The sequence below is a fragment of the Beauveria bassiana genome, assembly GCF_000280675.1.
Source record: "Beauveria bassiana ARSEF 2860 unplaced genomic scaffold BBA_S00020, whole genome shotgun sequence".
Taxonomy (NCBI): Eukaryota; Fungi; Ascomycota; class Sordariomycetes; order Hypocreales; family Cordycipitaceae; genus Beauveria; species Beauveria bassiana.
Genome location: NW_007930855.1, coordinates 287,845 through 315,532, shown reverse-complemented (window position 1 = coordinate 315,532; position 27,688 = coordinate 287,845). Strand labels below are relative to the sequence as shown.

The 27,688-nt window shown below is 55.0% G+C and overlaps 5 protein-coding genes across 5 annotated transcripts; 2 read left to right on the top strand and 3 right to left on the bottom strand.

Moving 5' to 3' along the window:
- Window positions 1–20: 20 nt before the first annotated feature.
- Window positions 21–507, top strand: BBA_06731 (uncharacterized protein; the record flags this gene model as incomplete). Its single annotated transcript, XM_008601828.1, has 2 exons — window positions 21–82; window positions 150–507. The coding sequence occupies 2 exons, from the start codon at window positions 21–23 to the stop codon at window positions 505–507; spliced, it is 420 nt and encodes a 139-aa protein (XP_008600050.1).
- A 1,580-nt stretch (window positions 508–2,087) lies between these two features.
- On the top strand, window positions 2,088–4,187 carry BBA_06730 (MYB DNA-binding domain protein; the record flags this gene model as incomplete). Its single annotated transcript, XM_008601827.1, has 1 exon — window positions 2,088–4,187. The coding sequence occupies one exon, from the start codon at window positions 2,088–2,090 to the stop codon at window positions 4,185–4,187; it is 2,100 nt and encodes a 699-aa protein (XP_008600049.1).
- A 923-nt stretch (window positions 4,188–5,110) lies between these two features.
- Window positions 5,111–6,890, bottom strand: BBA_06729 (Cell division/GTP binding protein; the record flags this gene model as incomplete). Its single annotated transcript, XM_008601826.1, has 2 exons — window positions 5,111–6,335; window positions 6,382–6,890. 2 exons carry the CDS (start codon window positions 6,888–6,890, stop codon window positions 5,111–5,113), a joined length of 1,734 nt encoding a protein of 577 aa, XP_008600048.1.
- Window positions 6,891–10,482: 3,592 nt separating this feature from the next.
- Window positions 10,483–12,525, bottom strand: BBA_06728 (ABC1 family protein; the record flags this gene model as incomplete). Its single annotated transcript, XM_008601825.1, has 2 exons — window positions 10,483–11,698; window positions 11,753–12,525. The coding sequence occupies 2 exons, from the start codon at window positions 12,523–12,525 to the stop codon at window positions 10,483–10,485; spliced, it is 1,989 nt and encodes a 662-aa protein (XP_008600047.1).
- Window positions 12,526–13,221: 696 nt separating this feature from the next.
- BBA_06727 (nonribosomal peptide synthase) lies at window positions 13,222–26,814 on the bottom strand (the record flags this gene model as incomplete). The annotated part of the gene is made up of 1 exon (XM_008601824.1): window positions 13,222–26,814. One exon carries the CDS (start codon window positions 26,812–26,814, stop codon window positions 13,222–13,224), a length of 13,593 nt encoding a protein of 4,530 aa, XP_008600046.1.
- Window positions 26,815–27,688: the final 874 nt, after the last annotated feature.

Genomic DNA, 27,688 nt, shown 5'->3' with positions numbered 1-27,688 from the left:
AGGGTGCGATAAGAGGCACAATGGCTTCGAAACTGCCTACGATCCCACGGGTGACGTTTACCATAATCGAACCGATTTCCTTGTGAGTCGACACAGGGCCAAGGCCAAAGCAACACCAAGAAAACTAACCTCAACCCGGCCATGCGCAGAGTCGCTGGCTTCATCGGCGCTATCTGGGACCCAGCATGGTTCATCGCCGAGCAATTGCCTGACAAGCAGGTGCTTCCTGCATCGGAGCATAGCATTGTTATGGCGCAGCAGCTAGGCAACATGTATCTTCTCATGTGCTTTGTCGGACTGGCTGTTCTTGCGACAAGTTCCGAGATCAAGGTGGTCAGAAGCTATCTCGTCGCGCTATGGCTCGGCGACATTGGCCACCTTGCTTTCACATGCTTGGCGCTGGGCAAGGAGAGGGTGATGCAGCCACATATGTGGAACGCGATGACTTGGGGCAATATTGGATTTACAGTAAGCAAATTCACTATGATCAGAGTCGAGGGCTTGTAAGAACGGGTTCGGCTGACTGAGTCGGGGGCGCCGGGGGCGCTCCACTAAAGACGTTTGTTTTCGTGATGCGGTCCGCCTATCTTGCAGGTGTTTTTGAAAGGGGGGCAAGGGGAGACGCAGCGTTGAAGGCGAAGAGCAGCAAGACGGCATAGACGTCAAATCCGGCAACTGGTCCGGGCTCCGTCGGTGAGGTGGATCGGCAGGGAATCAACGACAAGTTGACAACATCCGAGCAATAGTGAATCTGGTCGCCAAGGTCGAGGCGGCCTCATCAGCTCGAGCTGTGGTTGGTCTGGATCGTCCGATGGTCTATTCCGCTTCGGCGCCGGTGCCGCAGCATACTTGATGAGAGCAGACCATTATTTTCACAACCAGACTTGCATATTGCCGATGATTGCCTGACGACGCGGGATAACAACGCCACCACTGTCGTGTTCCTCTGGCCCGTATCAGCTAGCGTGGCGGGTGATGATGGGTGGCGAAAACAAAACGGTTCCGACAGCTGCTATCTTGCATCGGATGCAGCCAGACCTTGTGACTGGCACGAATTTTGCAGGTGAATATAGATGATGATAATGTGTCGAGGTCAAGGTGTACATGGACGTGCTAGCTGATTCGAAAGATGCGCCCGGGGTGTTAAGGTGTCTTGGTGGGGGAGTTCAGAGTCGGTACGTACCGAATTGATTCCACTTACTTGCACAATTTGGTGTGCCATCCTTTGTGACACACCAGCGTTCGATGTTGATCCAATACAATACAATTATATGATTCAATACAGACATTAGAAAGAGCAGCTGGCGCAGAAAGCTAGAAAGCAAGAAAGTTAGAAAGGTAGAAAGCTCTACATAGATGTGAAGGTGTAGTTTCAAATCAAGTCTATTCAGGGAGAAGAAGGAAAAGAAGCGGAAAAAAAAAGTAAAAGAAGCAAGAAAAAAAGTAAAAATAAGCAGGGGAACAAAGGAAAAGGAAAAGGAAACACACTTCCTGTTTGGCGCCATCCATCTCTTTCGGTAACCTCCCGTATCGGCGTGATACACAGTTAAGCAGGAGTGCGCGGGTGACGTAGAGGGTTTTCGACAATGAGAATAATGCACGTCGAGAATAAAATCGCTTCCATCCATCTTCGGAATCTGTTCGTATGAGGGGTAGGGGTAGGGGTAGGGGCTACCTTGCCTTGAGGGTGAGGTTTTGGCCCTTGCCTTGTCCCAAATTCCTAACCCTCAACCTTAACCCGGAATCGTGAAAATGCCCCACCCAAACTCGCACTATTTTTGCCTCGACATAACCCAGTGCCTTGATGCTGATGCAGCTTTTATCCTCTGGTTTTGCAGAGCAGAGCCATGTTTCTTTAATCACTGTCTCAGTATACACCCTTTGTATTGCAATCTATTCCTCAGTCACAGTATTACCCGAAAATCTACCTCTTTTCGCCCAGATTCTTCTCATTGTGGCACAACAGTTCACTCCCCCAACGCTCCTGCATCCCATAACAACTTTTGTTGTTTTTTCCTACTTCATCATTATCGCCATCCGCATCTATTCGCGCCATCGATCAAATACCTTGACCAATCTCTGCCAACATGCCTCCTAAGCGTGGAACTAGAGCAACACGTGCATTCACCGCGACCGAGCCAATGCCAACGCGAAGCACCCGAAGTCAGTCTCGACAAGCGGGACCCGTCAAATATCGTTCTTCCCTCGTCGCGGATCCCATCGCGCGCAAAGGCGCCCCGCGCGGCGTCTCTGCTAGTGAAGCCGAGATTCCCACGAGCCCTAGGCGCAATGAAGACTCCGACGATGACGTTGAGGTCGGCGCTGAAAATGGCCAATTACATGTCGTTGCTCAAGTCTCTGAAGAGGACCTTGAGTTCATGTGCCAGTGCGTTTACAAGCTAGGCAGCACGGCCGAGATTATCCTCTCTCACTATAGAGTCTTTGGCGATAAGGATAAGCTCGCGCGCCGGGCTTTTATAATGGATATCGATAATTTCGCATCTGTGCGCAAACAGTTTCTCGTGGACGAGGGATATGCTCCCTATTTGCACTGGGCCTGGGCTACTACGCCATTGACCAACGATGAGCTCGATGCCTTGAAAGTAGCCGTGATCCTGGCTAATCTCGCCACACTGCTAGAAACTATCTGGGAGGGCGCCTGGAAGAACTTGGACGAAGCTGGCAGCCCTAATGTGGAGAAGTTGAGGATCATCGATGAAGAGTTTCAAGATCTTATTACCGGTGGTTTTGGCTTTCCAATCAATGTTACTGAGGCCGTGTTGAAACTGGCACTTGAAGTTCGCGTCGCGCACGTACTGGCTGCGCTTACCAAGGCTGACAAGAACAGTGATGCGCGTAAAATCATGTACGACATCTTTTGCGATCATCGCAAAGATCCGACCTCCGCGCAAATCAACGCGACCTTGGAGAACGGACCGTACAAGCGCTTTGCCAGCATCGACACCCAGGAGCTGGATAGTCTATGTCGCGAACATATTGCCGTCTTCAGCAAGCACATTGGCAAAAACAATGTAACCTTTTCTAATCTGCCCACGCTTCGCAAGCAGTACCCTGCTAAAAGCCTGCTGGCTACCATACAAACCGTCTTTCGAGATTTTGGGGAGCCAATTGACGCTTCGCGCGGCATCTGGAAGCAACTCGAGCATCGCGACCAAAGCCCAAACGAGTTTTTCGACGCTGCCAGTGGAGGAGAAGATGATATCAGCTCCGACGAAGACGAGTCGCAGCCCATTGTGCGCGCCTCGAACACGGAAGTCGGCCGCAGTCTGTTTCGCGATCAAGCCGACGCCGAGGCTCTCGAGCGCGTCCAAGTCACCGCCAGCGGGGGCATCTTTGCCGTCGATCACGGCGCGGCGCCGTTCCCGTCCGCTTTATCCCATCGTCCTGCGGACAGAGTATCGTCGACACCAGCTAATCACCATCAGCGCAGCAAGCGCACGCACGACCAAGCCACCACCGGCGACGACGATGGTGATGACGACGACGTATTTGAGACGGATACGCGAACCATCAGCGAAGCCGTTCATCTCAAAAGGCGTCTGACTACAAAGGCAGACGCTACGCGCGTGGACCGAGAAATCCGCCGGCAGCAGCAGCAGCAGCAAGAGCATTCGCCGTTTTTCCCCTCTTCTTCTCTCAGCACATCCACCACGGCCGTCGGTGGTTCTACACAGGTCGACAAGCACGCCCGCCAAGCCAACTCTGTCGTGCCCAGAAACGACGCGCGCGGCACCACCACTACTACCACTACAGTTGCCCTTGCCGACGGCGACGCATCCTCTGTGCCTCGCCCTCGTCCCTCCATGCACAACGGGCGAGTTCGCTGGAGCCAGCACGACGACGAGGCGCTCCTCGCCAGCATCGCCAAGCACTATGCCAAGTGGGCTGATATTGAATGCCAGGCAAAACACTTGTTTGAGCATCCCCGCGACCAGCAGGCCTACCGCGACCGCGCGCGCAACCTCAAGGTCAAGTACATACTCAATGACGAGCCCCTGCCCTATGGATTCGACTGGGTCACGCTCGGGCCAAAGGAAAAGGAACGGCTGCTGAAGCACGGCAAGAATTATGAGCGCATGGAGGCGGACATTGACAAGAACACCGGCAGGCCGACCAACACGGAATATATACCGGTCCAGGTTCGTGACACGCCGGGGTCTGAGTGAGTGAAGCGTCAAGCCCGACAGGTGAGGGGCGGTTGGCAGAATGGCAAGGGGCTCGTGTAGTTGGGACGGGAGGAAAGTAAGGTTCATGGTTTTATCTGGTTACGAAGCAATGTGAATGGGCGCATCTCGAGGAGAAAGGTCAGGGGAGTTTATCATGTTGTTATTGCGGCGATGGTGATTTATTCATTATTTTGGCTAGGGTCTTGGAGTTTTTTTCTCGGCCTACTCTGCTTTTTCAACCATCTTACTACGGGTTTTCTTTACATGTCAAAAGGTAAGCATATGTTGTTAGCGCACATGTTCCGCAAGGACTCGCTCGGCATGAAAAAGAACGCACATTACGGTTCAGCGTATTGATGTCAGACATGTTGATTGTATATTTGCACTACTTTAATCTGCCCCGTCCAATGTACGGCTCCAAACTATCTTCCACCCTGTCAAAAACAAGACTAGACAAACAAAATATAACACAGGTGCATGTTGCAGAGACAACTTCCATCGCGAAATATTCCAGCGCTCAAAGTAAAATAGAAAGAAATATAACGGCAAGGGTCAAAAGTGTAAACGTGCTTAATGAGACGTCAAGAGGCCATCAGTGGACAAGTTCGTTAGGTAAATCCTGATACAATGGGTATAGAGGATTTGCAAATGAAGCAAAAAAAAAAAGAAAAGAAACAAGAAAGAAGAAAATTTCAAGGTAACGTGTCGCATGACGCAGCGCAGCAGAGCGCCGCAGCGGTTAAATGCAAAAGAGTATACTCGGACCCATCCCAGCGCATGGTCGAAGGTTCCGAGAAAGAAGAGAAGAAAGATCGGATATCAGGACGGAGATGCGGATTCGTCGCATGGTATTTTGTGCAGTGTTGTGATCATGGTATAAACTTGATGAGCAAAGGCAAATCAGCGTCGTAGATGAAGGTCCCCTAGCGACGACGGTACGAGTTTTCGCGGTGTTTGAGCTTGTTTGTTCGCCAGCCTTCATACCACTGCTCCTTGCTAGCCTCGCGCAAGTCGTTGCGCCACTCGCTGAAAACGGCCTCCTTGAGCCGCTGAAAATCGCAGTGCGTCTCGTTGTAGGGATCGGCAAAGCCCCAGGGAAACTGGCGGCCGACGACGCTGGGCTCGTACAAATCAGGGCTGATGGTAGAAAGAGGTAAAAATGGTAGCTCCTCTTCCTTGTTTTCCTGAGAAGCCTTGTGACGAATCATGGTTTGCGACGAGACTCGCTTGCCGGGGGAACGCTTGACCGGGCTCAAGCCGGGCGGCGTGTCAGAGTCGCCGCTCATGTCCTGGGGTAGGGTATCCGAGTCGGCCTCAATATCCTCATCTTCTTCGTTAATAACGCTGCTGAATTCGTCTTCGAGACCAAGAGTTTCGAGCGGGTCGAGATTATTTAGGCGAATGCTGTCCCAAACGGCGCGTTTGAGGACGTTCATGTGCTTTGTGGGAATGGTGTCGGCTTTGCCAACGACGGGAATCACGGTCGTCTTCCTATGGAGCGAGCGCAAGACCTGGAGACCCATGTCATAGTCAAGAGCGCCCGTGACTTTGGTATTGCTGGAGCGAAAGCCATTTTGATTGTCATCGGGCTGCATCTGCATCTTGCGCGCGTTGGCAATGTTGCGGTCGATGTGAGCAGGATCGAGCATGAGAAAGACGGCGTGAATGTGGGTGTCCTGCACACCAGGCGAGCGCACCACTTTCATCTCTTCAGCAAAGGTTTGGTCAAATTTGCTTTCGATAAAGGCCGACATTTCTCTGAGCTGGAGATCGACGACATTCTTCTCGAGGCCTTCGGAATCCCAAATAGTCAGGCCAATGCTCTCGCCATCGATTTCCGTCTCGAGGTAGTGAGGAACAAAGTTGCCCTCGGCAGGCAGCGGTGCCTGATACTCTGGCTGCTCCTGTTTCCTGGGACGGCGTCTAGGAGGCAAAGCGAGGGCGGTTTTGAGGAATTCGAGAAAAGAGGTTTTTCCCGAGTCTTTAGCGCCAATGACGAGAACACTGGCAGACGAGTCAGCGGCGAGAGCCATGATGAAGAACACGAGACTTGGTTGGCACAAAGTGGCATGGTGAGACAGGCAGCGGCAAGCGCGAAGATGAAGGAAGGCGAGACTCCATTGACACAGAGAGAGAGCGGCAGAGCCACTGGACGGGGTGAAGCACACCAACGTGTTTAAAATCAGTAACTTACTTGAAAGGGGTAGGATCCTTGCGACGGCGCACCCTTCTAGGGCTGTTGATGGTGCTGATGGCACTGCTGGCGTAGCTGTACCTGCCTCGGTGCGTCATGCTCTCGGTGGCTGCGTAGGGATCGAAGGGCGGCGGCTGAACAGGATGATGAGTCGCTGGGATGGGGGGCGGGGCAGCGTTGTTGGTGTAGCTGCGAGAGTTGGCGATGCTGCCCGAGGAGTCGTAGCGTCCGGCGTTGAAGTGACTGGGCCCGTTGTAGGGCGCCTGAGGGCCGTTGGAGGAGAATTGGGCGGGATCGAGACGCAACTGGGTGCTAAGTGACTTTGAGAGCTGCTGGTCGGCGGTGTTGGCAAGGTCGGGAAGGCGAGGCGGGCGGCGCTGGCGCTGGCGCTCGAGCTCGGCTTCGCGAGCAGCCTGAGCCTTCTTGCCTATGTCGCCGCTCTTGGAGCGCCGCAGGAGGCTGCCGAAGCTGGGACGCCGAGAGGCGGGAGGCGAAGCGGGAGGCTCCATGGCGAGAGTAAGGAGGGGAAGGAGGCTAAGCGAGGCGTGAAGCTATTGCCAAAATGGGCCGTTTGTCGGGGTAGGTGAGGCGGTTTGATGTATATCTAGGTAGGTAGGAGGGAGAGTGTCGTGCGAGCAGCGGCAGCTATTGGATGAATGCAAAGGTAACGGCTAAGGGCAACGGATCAAACGAGGGCGCATAGGAGGGTGGAGGAGAAAAAAAAGAGTGTAAAAGACCCCTCAATGGCCAATGTATAATTTCTTTTGCTGATATCGGTAACAGCAAACGCAGGTCAACGGCGTCGTGGCGCAAGAGGGAGAGATCAAGCCACAAGACGGGTGGCTAGCGATGTACAAGGTGAGGCTAGGCAGGTTGTCGGGTTCAGTCGAGGTGACGTAGATATGGGGAGACTGGCGGCGACGGCGGCGACAAACGGCCAGCAAGAAGAGGAATGGGCGATGGGAAGATGGAAGATAAGAGGGAGAGAAAAGGAAGAAATGTACGCAAAAGAAGACTAGGACGAAATATCCGCAGACAAAAGGAGGCGGCACGAGTTTGGATAAACTGACGCTACCAGGTGCGAGTACCCAGCCGGGCACAGGCTGTGCGACTACGACGGGGACAGTCTGGGCTGGTAGAGTGGGAGGGGAGACCCCTGGCACTGAGTGGCGGGCGGCTTGGGGCCTTGGAGCCTGTTGGAGGGGAGGACAGGAGGGGAGGGAGGGGACTGAGCCTGGCCACTATGGAGGGCTAAAGACGAGCCTTGTCCGAGTTGAGAATCTAACTAGGTAGGTAGCTTCGGCAGCTGTGTACGCGGCATGGGATACAGATGGCTCATCAGCCAACGTTGGTTGGGTACCTACCTTAGGCAGTTTGAGGCATGGTGCAGCTTTGCAGTGGTACTTGTGCGAACAACGGCACTCGTGGCGCCGGCCCAAGGTGTGGACGTGCGCGATCGAAGAAAGCATAATAGTTGGGCAGAGTGATTAAGCAAGACGGTTCGACGCTCCTTTACTTTTGTACAACCACGAGAAGAATTTCCCGATTTTTATTCCTGTTAGCTTGTTGACTATAGTTGTTGCGCCGCAACTGGTCCGCCACTCATCTGCAATCTCTCACCACCCTGCCTCAATCATTCCCTCGTTGTTCTCAAGTTCAAACTCCCTCGCTACTCCGAATCTCGAGTTGTCAATACTGCAGTGCAGGGGCCCCAAGCAAACCATCCCATGCTTCAACACGCGCCGAGAGATTTCGTACGGGGCGACAGTGGGCTTTGCACCCCTCGTCCACGTTCGCTTGCGCCCCCAGGTGCTTGATTTGCAGGGAGGCAGCTGCTACAAAAATCCACTCAGCCTCCACTGAAATAGCCCGCTGTGGGCGGCGGTTGTAGATCGGTACCCAAGTATGGTGAATTGAGAATTTTCCACCAGCGAATGAAGAGAACTTGAAGCGATTGATGATTATTGCATCCAAGTTTGAGTTTGGATATCGTTCATGTGCTTATTAGTAGATGGCAAGTGCACTTCCCTCCACCCTTCCCCATTACCCTCCTTCGACTCCAACCCAGCGAGTCAACCCTATCCGTACACTGAATCATTGCACAACTTAATTGTCGAGTCTCTCCCAAAGCCCTTCCTTGGCGAACCCATCTCTTTTGATTCTTGTCCCTCTCTACCCCCCCAAACTTGGCGCTAACTACCTTATCCCCTGTTGGCTTCTTTCAGCCAATGCGTCGACGATGCAGACTGCAGCCAAAGGAAAACTCTGGAAGAAAATTGCAAGTTCCAGTGTGAGAGCGGCCGCAAGCCGTTCATTGTGCAGAAACGAAACGCCTGGTCTTGATACGGCAATTGCTCCACTGCTTGGCTGAGCCAATCGCGCTGGCTTCTGGCTGAGTCCAATGTCGCGCATAACGACGTAGTGGAGGGAAAGAGATGAACAGGGGCTGCATTGCGACACACCTCAAGACAATTGGGCAAAAATAAATGCTCTTCTTTTTTCAATTTAGGGTTTCTCTTGGCTCGGCATTGATCTGGACTTCATCATGCCACAAACGTACGGTCTGTATTACTCAGTAATTACAACTCTCAGTAACCTCCAAATTTTTTGGGTGAGTACTTTTGATTTGTAGACAGCTACTCATTAACCGAGCCAATGAGCGATATCCCAGTCCGAGACACGGCGCTTCGATTCACCTATTTTTGGGCCGCCTCATGCTCGTCAGAAAAAGAAGGCAAGAAGAAGAAGAATAAGAAGAGAAGAAGAAAAAAAAACCACGTTGAACGCATGCCTGCACCCGGCACGTCCGGTTACCGAAAGAGAGATGCGCCTGCGCCTGCGCCCTGCATCGGATTGAAAAAAGGAAAATGTGGCTTTTCCGTTTCATTTACATCAAACATTCTTCTTTCGCGAATGAAGTCTCAAATAACTGGTAGTTGCATGAATGCCACGACATCTCGCATTGGCGCCCCCTCTCCCTCCCCCCTCTCTTTGCTCCTCTTATGCAACCTTGTCAATCTCAAAACAACGGGAGCCTGGGGGCCCATGTCACCCGAGAGGAAAATAATTGGGCACGATGCAAACGAGACGACTTGATAAGTTGATTCCAGAATACCAGTTGATCCTTGCAAAATCTGATGAGAGCGCTAAATAGAAAAAGAAACAAAACCTCCTCACACTTTAAAAAAGCCATCGCGACGTCTTTCCTTTTCCGCCACAGCGGGAGGATCCGCACTCACTGATCATCCCATCAATCCCCCATCGCAAAAACAGCTGTTTCCTACCTATTATCCCTCCTTACTAGCAAAGAACCCCCCCCCCCCCCTTGCAAGCTTGCGGCAGGCTACTGCAGGGACCAAATGTGAATGGCACGCTGCCCTTTGACAAGGGCGAGGGCATTGTCGGCACGACGACGCAGCGAAGCAGTGTCACGCGCTCGTCAGCCAAGTTGCCGCAAACAAAGAGGAGGAAGAGAGAGAGAAATAATAAGCCTGAAAAAAAAAAAAAAAAAAAGGTTCCTGCTGGCAGGGCCTCGTCAGCCCCGAGCAGGAAATCGCCCGACCAGTAGCATCGCATCGTCCCGTATCACCGTGCGTACCTGCATACCTATTAGGCTACTAACCATGATGTGGACCACACCACCACCACCACCCAGATACAGACCATCATTACACAATTACGTAGTATTACACCAGCTACGGAGTATTGGAGCTAGCGTCGGCGGCTACCCACCTGTTCTGTTGCCGGTAGTCCTGAAGCGCATTTGCCGTCGCCTCACGTCTAATCCTGGAGGTGGAACATGCTTCCATCCCTTATCCCAGGTGCTGTAAGGCTCTCGAACATGCACACGAATCATGAGCTTATACGTGCCATGTTCATCATCTATATGATATTGGAGAGTGTATGTTCTTTCTGGCCCCCCCCCTCTATGCAAATAAAAAAAAAAATGAAAGCCGAGATGGTCTAGTCTAGTACATGTACAATGCCTCCCCAAAAACTCCATGTATAAAAAGCAGCACGTCTTTCCTCCACATCCACGAACATGTATAAAAAATGATCAGATCAAGCAGACACAACACAAGAATGTACGGTCAGCCTCAACTAGCCGCTAAAGACGTCGTTTTGCAGTTCAATCCCCATGTCCTGCGCCATGTCCTTCATCCGCTGCTCCATGACGTCCTCCATGTTGCCCCCGAGCCCCAGCCACTGCCGCACCTTGAACACGTAAAAGGCCACGTCCGACGCCGTCATGACCACCTTGAACAGGACGTGCCGCCAGGCGTTGCGCACACGCGCCCGCCACCCCAGGCTCGTGTCCCGGAACAGGCTCCTGCTCGCCCACTCGCCCATCATCTTGATGCGGTTCACCGGCGACCCCATGTACTGGTTATTCGACTGCACGATGCGCATGTTGCGTCCGATAAACAGCAGCTCCTTGGGCCACTTTTCCTCGTCCGCGAGCATGTCCCGCAGCCCTTGCTTCATCTTTTGCTCCATCGCGTGGTGCCGCTCCGCCGCCGTCTTGCCCTCCATGTCCTTGCTGAGCAGCGCCTCGCGCGTCGACTGGCTGCCGCCCTCGTACGGTCGCATCAGCGTCGCACTGGCAAAAAAGTCTGCGCTCTTGATGCCCCACTGCGACGTCACCCGCTCAATCGTCGCATTGTCAAACGTCATGAGCGCCTTCCAAAATTCGGCGTACTGGTTGCGAAACGTCGGCGACATGTACACGTACAGACCGTGGTCGATGAGCACCACCTCGGCCCGCCCGCTCGGCAGCCGCCGAACAAAGACGTTGCCAGGGTGCGGGTCGCAGTGTACCACGCCCCATTGGAATATTTGCGCCGCAAACAGGTCAGTCACCGTCGCCATGACCTCCTTGGTCGACAGTCCCAGGCCGCCTTGGCCCCGCGGGCCCTTCCATTCCTGCCGCTCCGGCTTGAGCCGGTCCTGGTTCGGCTGCGTCCGTACCTCGCGCCGGATGGCGTCCATGTCGACGTCGGGCAGTGGCGCGCGCGCTCCAGGCGTGCCCTTTCCTCGGCCGCCCATCCACCGGCCCGTCATCGCCTTCTTGTCCCAGAGCTGTACGCCCTCGATCCACTCGGCCGTCATGACGCGGCGCGAGGTAAGCTCCGGGTACGTGATGGGTATGTAGACACGGCCGCGCATGCTCTTTTCGTTGTAAATGAGATTGCGCATCGTTTCCGAATTTTCGGCTTCGTTGACGAAATCGGTCTCCAGTTCGAGACGTTCGGCCACGTACGGAATCAGGCTGTAGAAGGGAATGTCGAACCATTTCGAGTAGATCCAGGCCACACTCCTATGAATCGTTAGCATGTTTGTCGTTTCAGTCCCTGCCTAGAAGAAGACGTACTTGAATGCCCATAGATCCCATGAAATCTGCTTGGCAATATCCCGCTTCTGGACCTTGATCGCCACTTCTCGTCCATCTGGCAACCTCGCCCAGTGCACCTGCGCCACACTCGCGCTGGCGCGCGCCTTTTTCTCCATGACACCGTACCCGGGTTTCCCCGTGAAGCTGACCCCAAAGACCTCCTCGACGCTCTTGCCAAAATCCGCACGAATGACAGCCTCGACGTCATGCCAGTCGTCCTGAGGAGCGTCGTCAAACATGCGGGCAAACATTTTCTGAAACGCCGGTGGCAGCATGGCGCTCTGCATGGCAATAGCCTGGCCCATTTTGAGGTACAGCCCGCCGTTCTCGCGCAGCAGCGTGGCCATGCGCTCCGCGCTGCGGTGGTGCAGGTCCGCCACGGAGCCGCCGAACCAAGGCTCCGCCCGGAAATTGATGTTGTAGTCGAGCGCGACGAGCAGCGTGGTGCCAAAGGTGCGCGCCGTGCGCGTCAAGCCGGCCGCATACACCTGGTTGTCGATGGCGTAGACGCCGCCCAGCACCGCTGCTGTCCAAAGGAAGCGCCTCGTCCACTTGCGGCCACGCTTGTACTGCTTGGCGGCTTGCGGACGGCCGAGCTCCTGCGGTGATGGAGGCCGCATCGGCTGGAAGGGCCCGCCGGTATGGGCGCTGCGTCGCGCGAGCCATTGTCCGCCACTGGTGGTTGAGGACGGGAGGCGAGGCACGCGACAGCGGCTGGTAGCTGCTCGCCCCAGTATGCGGCTCTGTAGCATCCTGTGGAAGGATGTGAGTGTGTGAGTGTCGATGTTTGTTTACGGCGTAGACATGAGGGGGAGGCCTTGTGGGAATGGCGGACTGAGGTTGTCAGGCTTATTATGGTCGGGGATCTATCTCGGAGAAAGCCTTGAGAAGTGGACGCCAGCGGCTTTTTGCGGAGACGGGAATTCACCGCAAGGCCGAGTCCGAACTCAACCAGCCTCGGGGAAAGAAAAAGCTATCGTCCGATACGTAAATGGACACTCGATGACGTGAAACACGATTTAAATACAATTATCCAGCGCTCAAAAGGGAGTTTCCCGCTTGAATACGGACGTTTAAAGATGAGAATCTCTGTGTCGATGATGTCGGGTAGCTGTCGTTTGGCGGAGATCTGGGTGGGACGCCACAACGCGTCGATGGGAGCTTCCGTGCCTCCACGTTTGCATCGCGCGTCTGCGTCATCAGAGCGGGACAATTGCCCCGAAACAAGATCAAACGACTTCTCTAAAGGGACCTTCGCAAATATAGTGTGCTTAGTGGTAGGAAACTCTCACAAGATTTTCTAACATGATAAGCTAACTTTATAAGGAGAGACAAAGGAAAATTCTCCGTTATTCCTCGTACAGACAATATTTTACGGGCAGCTCAAGTCGAAGCCTAGCCCTTTCTTTCCCTTCAACGACCCGTCCTGATATTACGGACAAACTCCATCAATGCGCCCGGCCGGCAAGCAAAGCCAGCTGCGACAGCCAAGTTGGATGCTGAAAGACATCCTCGGTGTTCATGAGATACCCCTGGCTTGCAACATGGGCAGCAAGGACGCCAGCACCAATCAAGTCACCTCCCAGATCGAAAAACGTCTCTGGCGACTCCAGATCCAGCTCAACACCATCTCCAAGCACGCTTTTCCAAGCCGCGCGCAGAGCTTCCGTCTTGGCAGGTGGGCAGCTCTCCGCCAGTAATGTCTTGGCCTCGATGCCATTGACATGGACGGGCTTTGAGAGTATAGGCAGCGAGCAACTCAGAGGAGGCAGCTCCTGCAGAGAATGCAGAGGCGCAACCAGTCCATTGTAAAACTGCAGAATAGTTTCCTGCAGGTCCGCTGCCAATTGATGAGCAACATCGGCGGGAACCACGTTCGCCGCGAAGCAGATCTCGACATCAATATTGTCATTGCTCGAAACAGCAATGATGTGGACCTCGACATCGTCAATATCAACCGGAGCTGCGCTCGAGCCTAGAGACTCGAAAATGTGCATGCGACTCGCCCTGTTCTCGTCGTCACTGTAGCTATTGTGGCGAATCACGGTGCCATAGTAGGCATTTTGCGACCAGTCCGTGCAGCTGCGCACAATTTCGCGAGAGCCAAGCTGAGTATACGGAATGCTGGCCACTCTTTGAGCATGGACGGCGCCGAGGAGATCCTGTACCCGCCAGTCATCTTTAAGTGTGACACGCAGCGGCACAACATTCACGCATGGTCCGCAGACACCCTCGCTAAGAGCTTGGTCTCGCCCGTGCGCCAAAATCCCGAGCACCACATCGTCAATCTGTGATCTTTTGGCAAGCACATAAGCCCAAGCAGCGCTAAGCACGGTGGAAAATGTGAAATCCAATGAACGGAGTTGGCTTTGCGGAATGGAGTTCGTCACCGAAATCCCCGCATCGTGCTTGATATCGTGGGAGATGCTTTCGTTTAGCTTCGTCACGGAGCATCCTTGTAGCAACTCACGCCAGTAAGTCACTGCTTGCGGTTTGTCAAGCCTGGAAATGGACTCTATGTGCGCAGTGAAGCTCGAAACAGGCTCTGAGCTGGCCTTGATTCCATCCTTGCAAACGTCCTCGAAAGTTGACCAGATTTGACCTAAGCTGATGGCATCAAATTGCGCGTGAGACAGACGCAATATCACTCTGTACATGTGCTGCTGCTCAGAGTAAATGATGTAGAACTTGGTAAGCGGTACACCAAGGCCCAGCGCCTTGGACGACTCGCGACGAAGCAGGGCCGTCATGCACGTTTCAACATCCTCGCCCTGCTCTGCCACGATGGTGGGCGCCTCCAGGCTCATGGAGCGAAGAACAACTTGCAAGAAGGAGTCGCCCTCCACGATGAAGACGGTGCGCAGAATGTCGAACCGTGACACCAGAACCGAGCACGCCTTGATCATGCTCAACAAGTCGACGTCGGTGGAGCAATCGAAGGCGTGGTAAAACAGCATGCTTCGGGACGCAGAGTACGTCATGGAGAGACTACGCGCCTGCTCGTCCGTGACGGGGGAAATATACTGCGCCTGTTCATCGCGGGAGCTCCATTTCTGTAGAACAGTTTCAAGACGCTCATTGGATATCTTGGATGGCAGCAACTGGAGGGGTGCTTTCGGCGCACTCTCGGCGGGCTCATAATCTTCAATGCGACGCAGCCTCTGTGAAGTGTCGGATAACTTTGGATGGAGGAGCACGTCGGCGACAGTCAGACTGTAGCCACGCTGTCGCGCAGCCCCGACCAGCCTCATCGCACTGATGGAGTCGCCACCGACACGCATGAAGCTGTCGTCGGCGCCGATGCTCTCCTTGCTGATGTCCAGCACCGCGGCCCAGAGCTTTTGCATCAGACGCTCGGCGTCTGTGCTGGGCGAGCGCTTCTCGATTTGGTAAATGTTGGCGGCGGTGAGCTCTTGCAGCGTGAGCGCTTCCACCTTGGCGCGCAGGCTCTTACGGTCCAGCTTGCCAGTCGCTGTCTGCGGGAAGCCAGTGACGGGGAAGAACGTTGTGATGGTCACGCTCGTGGGGAGATACTGGATTAGGACGTCCTCCAAGCCGGCTTGGAGCTTTTGCGTAAGCTCATGGACTGGTGTTGTTGTAGAGTCCAAGAAGGCCACGAGGACGGGCTTGTGGCTTTGGAAGGGCTTCACGAGCTCGACCACGACACCAGTCTCGCCGCCGGTGCTGGCGAGATACTCTTGTATAACGTGTTCAACCCCACCCAGCTCGAGACGCTGTCCGTTGATCTTGACTTGCGTGTCCCGACGGCCGACATATATGATGCTGCCGTCATGATGGTAGCGAACCAAATCGCCCGTTTTATACAGGCGACCCCGGCGGCCAGTGTAGTTGAGCCCGCCCCGTACCAGCCAGGCAGGATCCTCGATGAAGGCTGCGGCAGTTTTCTCGGGCTCGTTCAGATAACCCGGACCTACCAAGGGACCCTCGAGCAACAACTCGCCAACGCAACCGATGGGCACGAGTGAGCTTGAAGTCTCTGCATCAACGATCCAGGTGCAGAGACCAACGCCCTTTCCGATGCTGTCTTTGACTATAGCCTGGGAGTCGATGCTCAAAATCGTGGCCGTCGCCGTGCACTCGCTGGGACCGTACATGTTGCGCACGTTCTTGACCAACTTTGCCCACCTCTGCGCATCCACAGGCCGGAGCTGCTCCCCGCCGAGCGTCATTGTATGCAGCTTGCGCAGGGCGCTCTCTGGTAGCAAGCCGGCGGCCGTCGGCGTCATGTCAACATGCGTGATTTGATATCGCTTCATTGACTCGGCTACGTCGTTGCAGCGCTCGTCGTCAGAAGGCACACAGAGGCAGGCCCCGCCGACCAGGGAAAGCAGGAGATTGAGCCAGGCTGCGTCGAAAGCATACGATGAGAAATCATAGACCCGAGCAGAGTTGTCGTAGCCAAAGTAGCCGTGCTGGTGGAGGATTGTGCTGCTAAAGTTGGAATGGGTGACAATGACACCCTTGGGGGTTCCGGTAGTTCCAGACGTGAACAGCAAAAAGAGCGGGCAGTGAGGTGCGACTATTGGCAACTTGGCATCGTCCTGGGTTGCAAGTTGGCTGATCTGCGTCTCGCCTACTGCAATGACAGCAGTTCCAGGAGGCTCTGCCAGTCTCTTGGCAAGTTCTTGGCAGCCGGACGATGCGAGCATCAACTGTGGCTGGACTTGTTGAACAATCGTGGCCAATCGTTCTTCTGACTGAGCTGGGTCCAATGCTGCCGATGCGCCGCCAGCCTTCATCACCGCCAGCATCGCCACTGATGCCCACCTAGACTTTTCAAAGCAAATGGGCACGATGGACCCTGCACGCAGCCCAAGTTTCACCAGCTGATGAGCGAGTTGTGTTGACCACTTGTCGAGATCTTGATAGGTGAACTGGCCGTCCCACGCATGAATGGCGATCGCTTGTGGCTGTCTATCCTCCGTCTCCTTGATCAAGTCGTGCACGCAGCGATGGAGGGCCTCTGGAACCGTCGCATTCCACTTCCAGATGTCGTCCAGATCCAGCGTGTTGATGGACATGACGTCGGCCAGCTTAGCATGCAGCCTATCGGCGTTGCAGAGTTGTCGAAGAATGTGTTCCATCTGGGCGGCAATTCTCGTCATGTTTTCGACGGGTATGATGTTTTCATCATACGTAATCTGCAGCTGCAGACCATCTTGTTCCAGATCGCTAATGACATTGACAGCATACGTATCAAAGGACCCCATGAAACCCTGCTCTTGATCGTCATCGCTGTCCGGAAGGAACAGGTCGCTGCCGATTTGGGTTTCTTCAATTGGTTGCACGACGAGCAGCGTTTGAAACTGACATGCTGCTTTCGCCTCTGCACTCACCCGGCTGATCTGTGACAGGCCCGTCTGTTCAAACTCAATCATTTTTACAGCTTGTTCCTGCATGCCGATGAGGAACTGCGCAACTGTCTTGGAACGGTCGTCAAATCTGACGCGGAGAGGGACTGTTGCGATGGCCGGGCCAACCATGGACTCGACACCAGGCACGGCCGCGCTGCGCCCTGCGATTGTTGCGCCAAACACAACGTCGTCCACACCAGTATATTGAGCAGCGACAATGGACCAAGAGGCTCGGATTGCGATAGAAGGAGTTACATCAACCCGAGGCCAACGCAGACCACTGATCTTTCGTATTATGGACTGACTGGCAATCGGTTGGTAATTAAAAGTCGGCAGCGCTGGGAAGCTAGGCGCTTCAAGGCCTTCCATCTCGCGGCCCCAGAAATCTGCTGCTTGCGCTGGATCATTGTTGATCATGTGGGCGACGAAACCCTGGAAAAGCACAGCCGAAGAGGCCTCTTCACCATTGTATGCTTTTTCGAGAGAGTTGAGCATGGACAGCAGTGACCATCCGTCGTAGAGGGCATGGTGGATTGTCCAGACAAGGTGATGGTGACCAGCTTGGTGAACGAGCCGGAATCGTGTCAGTGATGTGCCCAGGCCCATCGACTGGAGTCTATCCTTGTCTGCAAGAAATTTGAGGTCGATGGCATATTCGGCGTCGGTGGGCCATTCTGGCTGTTCTAGGACCACAACCTGCACAATGCCTTGTCCGGGCAGGTCGATGATGCGTGTTCGCAAAATGGGAGTTGCGGCAACCAGGCTGTTCCAAGCCTCTTTGAAGCGGGCAATGTCTATGGTCTGGTGAAGGGTGAATATTTCCTGGCCGACATAGTCGCCCGCGCGCTTTGCGGTGAGCGCGAGCAGACCTTGTTGCAGCGGCGTGCAGGGGAAGATGTCTTGGATCTGGTCGGCGGCAACGGAGCAGAGCTTGGAAGCTTGGGCTCGGACATTGTCGGAGCTGAAGCTAGGCTGGAGAAGTGAGAATGGGGCGACTTCTTTCACCTGAATTTGGCAGCGCTCGTTGATGCTGGCCGCCAGGTCCCTGAGTCGAGGGCTCTTGAACACGTCTGCCACGGTAAGGAAGACGTCTTGCTGACGCGCGGCCTCTACGAGCTTCATGACACTGATGGAGTCTCCACCAATGCGCAGGAAGCTATCATCTCTGCCGATACTATCCGGGCTGATGTTGAGGACGGTAGACCACAGGCTCTGAATCTGTCGCTCGGCAACAGTCTCGGGGGCTTGCTTTTCTTGCTGGCCGGCATTTGCGGTCAATTCTTCCAGGGTCAGTGCCTCGCCCTTGGCGCGCAGACTGCGGCGGTCCATCTTGCCGCTTGCGGTAAGCGGAAACCCAAGGACGGGCATGAAAGCAGACGGCGTCATGTAGGCAGGAAGCTGCTCGGCGAGTCTCTCCTCGAAGCCGACAAGAATGGGCTTCATGGCGTCATTTAACACCTCGATCGCGTTGCCGATGGAGCTTTTGACTGATGAACTAATGTCCAAAAAGGCGACTAGAATTGGCTTGATGCCCTTGGAGGGCGTAATAAGCTCGACCACGACACCGGCATTGACACCATTTGGAAGACATTTCCGAACGACATGCTCGACTTCTCCTAGTTCGAGGCGCTGACCGTTGACCTTGACCTGGGTGTCCTTGCGGCCGACAAAGGTCAAGCTGCCGTCTTGGTGATAACGCACCAAGTCACCGGTCTTGTACAGACGTCCATGGCGACCGGGTTGATTGGGTCCTGAGCCGCCGCGCAGCAGCCAAGCCGGGTCTTGAACAAATACTTGTGCAGTTTTCTTGGGCTCGTTGAGGTAGCCCAGCGTCACTAGAGGCCCTTCCAACAATAGCTCACCAATGCCTCCGACGGGCGTCAGGATGTTGTGGTCACTAACCTCGGTGACCCACGTATTCAGACCTACTCCCTTGCCAATGGTTTTTTCCGAACCGCGCGCCTCTGAGACGCGATGGAGTGTTGCAAATGTGGTACACTCACTCGGTCCATACATGTTGTGGATGGCCGTCTTGTGCGGGATGTAGGCAATGTCATCCTGTCTAAAGGACTCGCCAATCAAATGGAGCGTATCGAGGTTAGCCAATCCCGCCACGTCAAGGGCTCGAATGGTTGAAGGAGTGAGTAGCGACACATTGGCCTCGAGCTGGCCGATTCCTTGCAGAGGGCTGGTTCTCCTCGTCTGGTCGCTGGGGATGCAGATTGTGCCTCCTGCGGCAAGGCCCTGGAGGAGGTTGCACCAGACGAGATCGAACGTGTACGACGCGAAATCGTACACTCTCGAAGCTTTGCTGAATTTGAGAGCCTGCTGTTGATGCTGGATGGCACTGCTCATGTTGGAATGCGTGACCACGACACCCTTGGGTTTGCCTGTGCTGCCCGAAGTGAAGACGACGTACAGCGCATCTTCCGGCTTCACGACAGGCAGCTTGGCGGTCGGACCGGGGACTGGGAGCTGAGTCAACGCCGTCTCGCCAACGACTACAGAACTTGCTGCCGTAGCCGCAACGAGCCGGTCCGCAATGTCTCGCTGGTTCTCAGAGGACAGTACCAGTGTAGCCTTGACCTGCTGTACAATCATCCTGAGCCGTTCTTCTGGCTGTGCTGGGTCCATTGCCACCGATGCGGCACCAGCCTTCATGACAGCGAGCATCGCGACCGGCGTCCACATTGATTTTTCAAAGCACAGGGGAACGAAGCCCTTGACTCGGAGAGTAACAAGATAGTGAGCTATTTGGGTTGACCATGTATCAAGCTCCTGATATGTTAGCTGTCCGTCCCAGGCATGCACGGCCACATCGTTGGGCTGTCTAGCAACAGATACAGCGATAATGTCATGTACACAGCGACTAGCAGTCTCGGGCACTACCGAGTTCCAAGTCCAGACGTTGGCCAAATCTACTGTGTTGAGAGAGATAAAGTCACCCAGCTTATCGTCGAGGTTCGAGGTACAAAACTGTTGCAGCATAAACTCGATTTGCGAGATGATGTTTGCCATTTGCTCAGCTGCCACGATTTCCTTGTCGTAGTTGACTTGGAGTCGTACGCCGCCCTGCTTTAACTGGCAGATGATGTTGATGGCGTACGTGTCAAACGCTCCAATCAGACCCTGTTCCGTGTTGACTTCATCCTCTTCCTCGGTATCTGGCGCAAACAAGCCGCCTGCAGTCTGCGTTTCCTCGTCAGGCTGCACAACGAGCAGCGTCTGGAACTGGCAGGCCGCTTTGGCCTCGGGGCTGAGTTGGCTGATTTGCAGCAGACCAGCCTGCTCGTACTCAATCATCTTGGCCATTTGCTCCTGCATCATGGCCAGAAAATGCGTGACGCTTTGGGAGTAATCCAGCTTCACCCTCAGAGGCACGGTGGCAATGGTTGGACCGACAATGCGCTCGACGCCCGGGACAGGGACGTGACGGCCTGCGACGGTTGTCCCGAAGATGACGTCTCTCAGGCCTGTATACTGGGCGACGATGACTGCCAGGGCCGCTCGGAGCACCACAGTGGGCGTGACGTCGGTCTTTGGCCACGACAGGCCGCTGATGGAGCGCACAATGGATTGGCGAGAGTCGGGTCGATAGTTTGGCAAAGGCAGCGCTGGAAAAGCCTGCGCCTCCAGATCCTGGAGCTGCTGGCTCCAGAAGTCGGCAATCTGCTGGTGGCTGACGGTCTTGACATACTGCACAAACGCCTGATATGGTGGTGGGGGAGCGAGTGTGCTGCCGTTGTAAGTGCTCTCAAGGGCGCTCAGCATGATGGACATTGACCATCCATCATAGAGGGCATGATGAATGGTCCAGACGAGGTAATGTCGCTGGCCCTGAAGAACCAGTCGGAAGCGCATCAGAGGCGCGCCAAGGCCCATGGAGTGCTTGTTGTCCATGTGCATGTAGTGGCCAAGATGCTCGGAAGACTCAGCGACGGCAGTTTCGGGCCATGTGTAGCCCTCATCGACCACGACCTGCACGAGCCCTTGCCCAGGCAAATCAACGATGCGCGTCCTAAGGATAGGCGTGTTGGCCACCCACTTGTGCCATGCATCTTGGAAACGTGAAATGTCAATCTCCTGACGCAGTTCAAAGACTTCCTGGGCAACATAGTCTCCGGCTCGTCTCGCCGTCAAAGCAAGCAGACCCTCTTGCAATGGCGTGCAAGGGAACACATCCTGGACTTGTTCTGGGCTCACCGAACAGAGCTTGGCCGCGTCCAGTTGTGTCTGGCGCGCATCGATACCGGACCGGACGAGCGAAAACGGTGCAATGGGCTGCTGGCTGGGTTCGACGAGCTTCCCGACAATGGTGGCAAGATCGCTCAAGCGAGGCCGCTTGAGAATGTCGGCCACGGTCAAGTAGAGGCCCCTTGAACGCGCGAGTCCCACGACTCTCATGGCGCTGACAGAGTCGCCGCCAATACGCAAGAAGCTATCGTCGGCACTGATAGTGTCTGGGCTGATGCCCAATGTCGAGGACCATAGCTCTTGGATCGTTTGCTCAGCCTCGGTTGTAGGCGGTCGCTTTTCTTGCTCCTTGTGGTACGGGTTGAGGGCCGTCAGCTCACTCAAGGTGTAAGCTTCCGCTTCCGCGCGCAAGACTTGGCGGTTGATTTTACCAGCCGCGGTCAGTGGTAAATTGTTTCTGGGTATGAATGTGCTGATTATGATGTTGGTTGGGAGAGACTGGGTGAGCCTTTCCTCGATTTCCGCTTGGCGGTTGTGCATTGACTTGAAAAAGTCATTCTTGTCCGCGATGCCAATGTCCAGGAACGCGACCAGCACTGACTGTTTACCCTGGTTAGGCGTGATGACGTCGACGACAGCTCTACCGTAGCCGCCGTCGGCAAAACATGTGTGGATGACGTGCTCTATTGCCTCCAACTCGAGACGCTGGCCGTTCAACTTGACTTGTGTATCTTTTCGGCCCACAAAGATTAAAGTGCCGTCTTGGTGGTAGCGGACCAGGTCGCCAGTCTTGTACAGACGTCCGCGTCGGCCTCCGCACAGCAGCCAGGGAGGATCCTCGATGAAGGCCTCTGCCGTCTTGTCTGGCTGGCCGAGGTAGCCTGGGCCGACCAGGGGTCCTTCGAGAAGAAGTTCTCCGACGCAGCCGACGGGCACCAGGGACGAAGAGTCTTGCGCATCGACAATCCACGTACACACACCGACACCGACTCCGATGCTGCCGCTGACCATTTCAGGCGTAACCCGTGATATCGTAGCCGTAGCCGTGCATTCACTAGGCCCGTACATATTATTGACATGTTTGACCGATTTCGACCACCGCTGGGCGTCTGTAGGCAGTAGGCGCTCCCCACCGAGGGTCAGAGTGTGCAGTCTCTTGGTAGCAGCAGCAGCAGCAGCAGCGTCAGTGAGGAGGAGAAGACTGGCAGCGGTGGGAGTCATGTCGATGTGGGTGACGCGAAATCGCTCCATTGAAGCCGCGAGGTCGTCGCGACGCTCATCTTGCGAGGGAATGCACAAGCAAGCGCCGCCGGCCAGCGAAAAGAGCAAGTTGAGCCAGGCAGCGTCAAAGGCGTACGAGGCAAAGTCGTAGACGCGCGCAAGCGGTTCGCGGTAGCCGAAGAAGTCTTGTTGGTATCGGATGGCGCTGCTGAAATTCGAGTGCGTGACGATGACGCCCTTGGGAGTTCCCGTCGTCCCAGAGGTAAAGAGGATGAAGAGTGGACTGCTTGGTTCGACAATAGGCAGCGCGAGAAGAGACTCGGGGGAAGAAGAGAGTAGTGTCTGGGTCAGCAGCAGCAGCCATGCTCGGTCAATCGACACGACTAGAGTCGACATTGATGTGGTGAGCTGCGCGGCAAGGCTTTGGTACTTGATGGACGATAGCAGAAGCTTGGGCCGGACTTGCTGGACGATTGCGCGCAGTCGCTGCTCGGGCTGCTGCTCGGGGTCCAGTGCCACCGACGCCGCGCCCGTCTTCATGACGGCGAGCATCGCGACCGGCGTCCACACGGTCTTTTCGAAACAGAGGGGGACAATGGAGCCCGTGCCGACGCCCTGGCTGACGAGGTAGCTGGCCAGCTTGGTGGACCAGACGTCGAGCTCCCCGTATGTTAATGTTCCGTCCCACGCGTGTATAGCGTCAGCGCCGGGCTGGCGTTGGGTCGTGTCGGCGATGAGCGCGTGGACGCAGCGCTCGACTGCTTCGGGGACCTGCGCGTTCCATTTCCAGATATTCGCCCAGTCCGTGTCGCTAATGGTGATGGCTTCACCGAGCGTCTTGCCAAGGTTGCCCGGGAGGCACAATTGCCAGAGCACGTGTTCCATTTGCGCCACCATTCGCGCCGTCGTGTCGGGTGCGACAATGTCGTCGTCGTAGTTGATTTGAAGCCATACGCCGCCATCCGTCTCGAGGTGACAGATGATGTTGATGGCATATGTATCAAATGCTCCGATGAATCCAGAATCTGGACTCTTTTCCTCTTGCTCGGTGCCCGGCGCGAAAATTGTAGATTTCTTTGCAGTAGAGGTAGCAGTAGTAGTAGTAGTAGCAGTAGTATTAGTCTCCGACTTGTTGTTGTTGTTGTTGTTGTTGTTGTTGTTGTTGTTGTTGTTGGGCTGCACAACCAGCAGCGTTTGAAACTGGCACGCGGTTCTGGCTGCGCGGCTCACGCGGCTAATCCTCAGCAAACCAGCCTGTTCAAACTCAATCATGTCGACCGCTTGCCGCTGCACGTCCGCCAAAACCTGACCAACACTCTTTGAATAGTCGAGCTGGACGCGCAGGGGCACCGTGGCGATTGTCGGGCCTATTATGGCTTCTATACCGTGCACGGGAGCATGTCGGCCAGCGACTGTGACGCCGTAGAAAACGTCTCTGGAGTTTGTGTATTGGGAAATGACAATGGCCCAGGCGGCTCGAAGCGCCATGGTGGGCGTGACGCCGGCGGCTTGCGGCCACTGCACGTCGTTGATGTGGTGGTGCAGTTTGGCATTTGGACGGGGCTCGTAATCTGCTGCTGGTAGTGCAGGAAAGGGCTGAGCGTCGAGGTTGGATAACTGGCTATCCCAGAATGCTGAAACTTGCTCTTGGTCACCCTTGACAATGTGCTTTACAAAGTCTTGAAACGGCGGCGATGGTGGTGATGGCAAGTTTGCATCATTATGGTAAATGGTCTCGAGCAAATTGAGCATAATGGGAATCGACCATCCATCAAAGAGAGCGTGGTGAATTGTCCAAATCAAACAGTTGCCGTGCGCTTGCTGCACCAGTCGAGCATACAAGAGCGGCGTCCCGAGTTCCATGCGTACTTGTTCATGCTCGTGTATATAATCCTCCAGACTCCGAGTATCATCTCCACTGGCCAAGACATGATGATGACCCTCGTCAATGACGACTTGCACAATGCCTTGATCAGGTACATCAACCATGCGCGTTCGCAAGATCGGCGTCTGCGACACAAACGTCTTCCACGCTGTGCGGAACCGGCCGGGATCAACTTCAGGAAGCAGCGCAAACGTCTCCGTCGCAACGTAATCGCCCGCGCGCTTGGCCGTCAGCGCAAGCAGTCCCTCTTGCAGCGGCGTGCACGGAAAGACATCTTCAATCTTGTCTGGCGCGACGGAGCAAATCTTGGCTGCGTAGAGGCGAATCTCCTCGGGCGAAAGGCCGCCGGGCTGCAGGAGCGAAAACGGCTTCACAGTCTCTTCTCGCCCGCTGCTTTTGCTTTTGCTTTGGCTTTTGCTGTTGCTTTGGCTCAGTACACCCGCGGCAAGGTCACCCAGACGGGGTTTTTTGAGTATTTCCGCCACGGTCAGGTGTAGGCCCTGCTCACGCGCAAGGGATACGAATTTCATGACTGTGATGGAGTCGCCGCCCACACGCAAGAAGCTGTCATCTACCCCGATGCTAGACGGGCTGATATTCAAAATGGAAGCCCATAGATGCTGAATCGCCTTTTCAGTCTCGGTAGTAGGTGACTGCTTCTCCTTGCGACAGGGGTTCATTGCCGTCAGCTCCTCTAGGTTGAAAGCCTCGCCCGTGGCACGAAGGCTCCGGCGATCTAGCTTGCCTGAAACCATGAGAGGGAAGCCCTTTATGGGTATAAAGGCAAAAATCGTCATGTAGGCAGGAAGTCGCCGAGTGAGCTGCTCTTCGAGGGCAGCGCCCTTTTTCCTCAGGGTTTCAAAGTAGAGGTCCCCGTCGGGCATGGCGTCGACGTCGACAAACGCCACGAGAACTGGTCTTTTTGAGCCAGTGGGCGTAATGTGCTCAACAAGGGATCTGCAATCGCCAGCCGTTTTGAGGAGACATTCCTTGACAATGTGTTCAATCTCGCCCAGTTCGGTTCTCTGGCCATTGACTTTGATTTGGGTATCCTGACGGCCGACAAAGATGATTTCGCCGTCTTGGTTGTACCGCACCAAATCGCCAGTCTTGTAGACGCGGCCGCTGCGGCCTTTGTAACCGGGACCGCCGCTGACCAGCCATGGAGGGTCATTGATGAAAACGGCAGCCGTCTTCTCGGGGTCGCCAATGTAGCCGGCGCCGACGAGCGGTCCCTCAATCACCAGCTCTCCGACCGTTCCAACAGGGACCAGCACGGTGTGGTCGGACGGCGATACAATCCACGTGTTTACACCAAACCCGGTACCTATACTGCCAGAGAACTCGGTGCTTCGATCAATATTGGAAATGGTCGAGGTTGGCGTGCATTCCGACGGACCGTACGTATTCTTCAGCTCGACATCCTTGGGAAAGCGGTCCAAGGCTTCAGCATGAGCCTTTTCGCCGCCCAGGACAATCGTCTGCAGCGTTTCTGCCGTCTTGGGCGACAAGACGTACGCCATTGTCGGCGTCATTTCCGCATACGTCACCCCGAGCCGTATAATGGACTCTGAAAAATTGTCCCGTCGGTCTTGTTCCGACGGGATACACAGCACGCCACCCGCCGTCAACGTATGCAGCACATTCATCCAGGCCACGTCAAAGGCGTACGAGGCGAAGTCGTACACCCTAGAGTCTGGCTTGAAGCCGTGCGCCGCCTGCTGGTACTTGACTGCGCTGCTGAGGTTGGAGTGTCTGATGGAAACGCCCTTGGGCCGTCCCGTGCTGCCCGACGTAAAGACAATGTACAAGAGACTGCTTGGGTCGACTGTTGGCAGCCTGTCGCTGCTCAGAGGAATGGGCAGCCTAGACAGCCGGTCCTCGTCGATGACAACCACCGAGGCCGACGGCGGCATGGAGCTGAGCAGCTTGTTCGCGACAGACTGCTGCTGCTGCTTGGATGAAGAAAGAATCAAGACGGGCTCGACTTGCTGAACAATGACTCGCAGACGGTCTTCGGGCTGGACCAGGTCAACAGCTACCGAGGCGCCGCCGGCTTTCATGACGGCCAGCATCGCCACTGGCGTCCACATGGACTTTTCAAAGCACAAAAGTACGATTTTGCCCGGGCAAACGCCAAGGCCGACTAGGTAATGGGCGAGCCGTGTCGAGTGGTTGTCGAGTTGTTTGTATGTCATGCTTCCATCCCAGGAGCAAATGGCCTCTGCCGTTGGCTGTTTGGACGTGACTTTTGCAATGAGATCGTGGACACATCGATTGACGGCCTCCGGCACCGTGGCATTCCAGCCCCAAATCCTTTCCAGATCCGAGGTGGATATTTCATTACCATTCTCCGATGAATTCATCTGGATTGTTACGGCAAAAATTGTTGAGTAATGTTGGTATAAGCGGCGCAGTTTCTAAAAGCAACTCAGGCTATGAAAGCACTCCTGTCGTCTACTTGGTGATATAAGCCCGCAGCCGGGCACCTTTGCTTATAAGACGCCATCATTGTACAGAGATCAACCGGTATAACGGTATCCATCCGAGCTTGCATTAAACACCATACTCGGCAACTTCCTCGAGAGGGGGAGTGCTGGCTACGTGGGGGGGGGGGGGGGTTTACTGGTAGAACAGTCGGCGCACATTGGGCCCCCCTCAGGACAATCACCACTCCTAGCCGGTACCGCAGTAACTCGACGGTGCTTACAGGAAGCACAGATGTTGTTTTGGCCGTTTGATGGTATGGCTTACAAGTTACAGCCTGATCATGTATGCCAAAGTTCGAGACCGACATGCACCCCACGCCACTTGAAGCCATCAATGCGCGCGCGCGCAAAGTCGACGACGGCCGCGTGGCACCATCCAATTTTCCTAGCAACTGCAGAGGGGACCTGCCCACGTACTGCAGGTCTGACGGATATACATGGCGCTTATGGGGTGTGTAGGATTTTCTACATATTTTTTTCTGGAATTGCTGCTAGGCCGCCTCGGTTGCTGGTGTGCCGGTTTGCCGTGCTCTGAGATGCACGATGTCACTGGGCTACGGTCTGAATGTGCCGATTTCTTGTGAGACTTGGTAGCAGATCATCCTGTCGAGAGAAAATATAACTCACCGCCATGAGATGATGTGTAATGTAGTTCATGGCAAAATTTCCAGTTCGTTTATTTTGCTGACGCTGCAAGGCCAGATCGACATCTAGCGCCGAGACCGCCCCGGCCTATGGATGACGCTCCGAG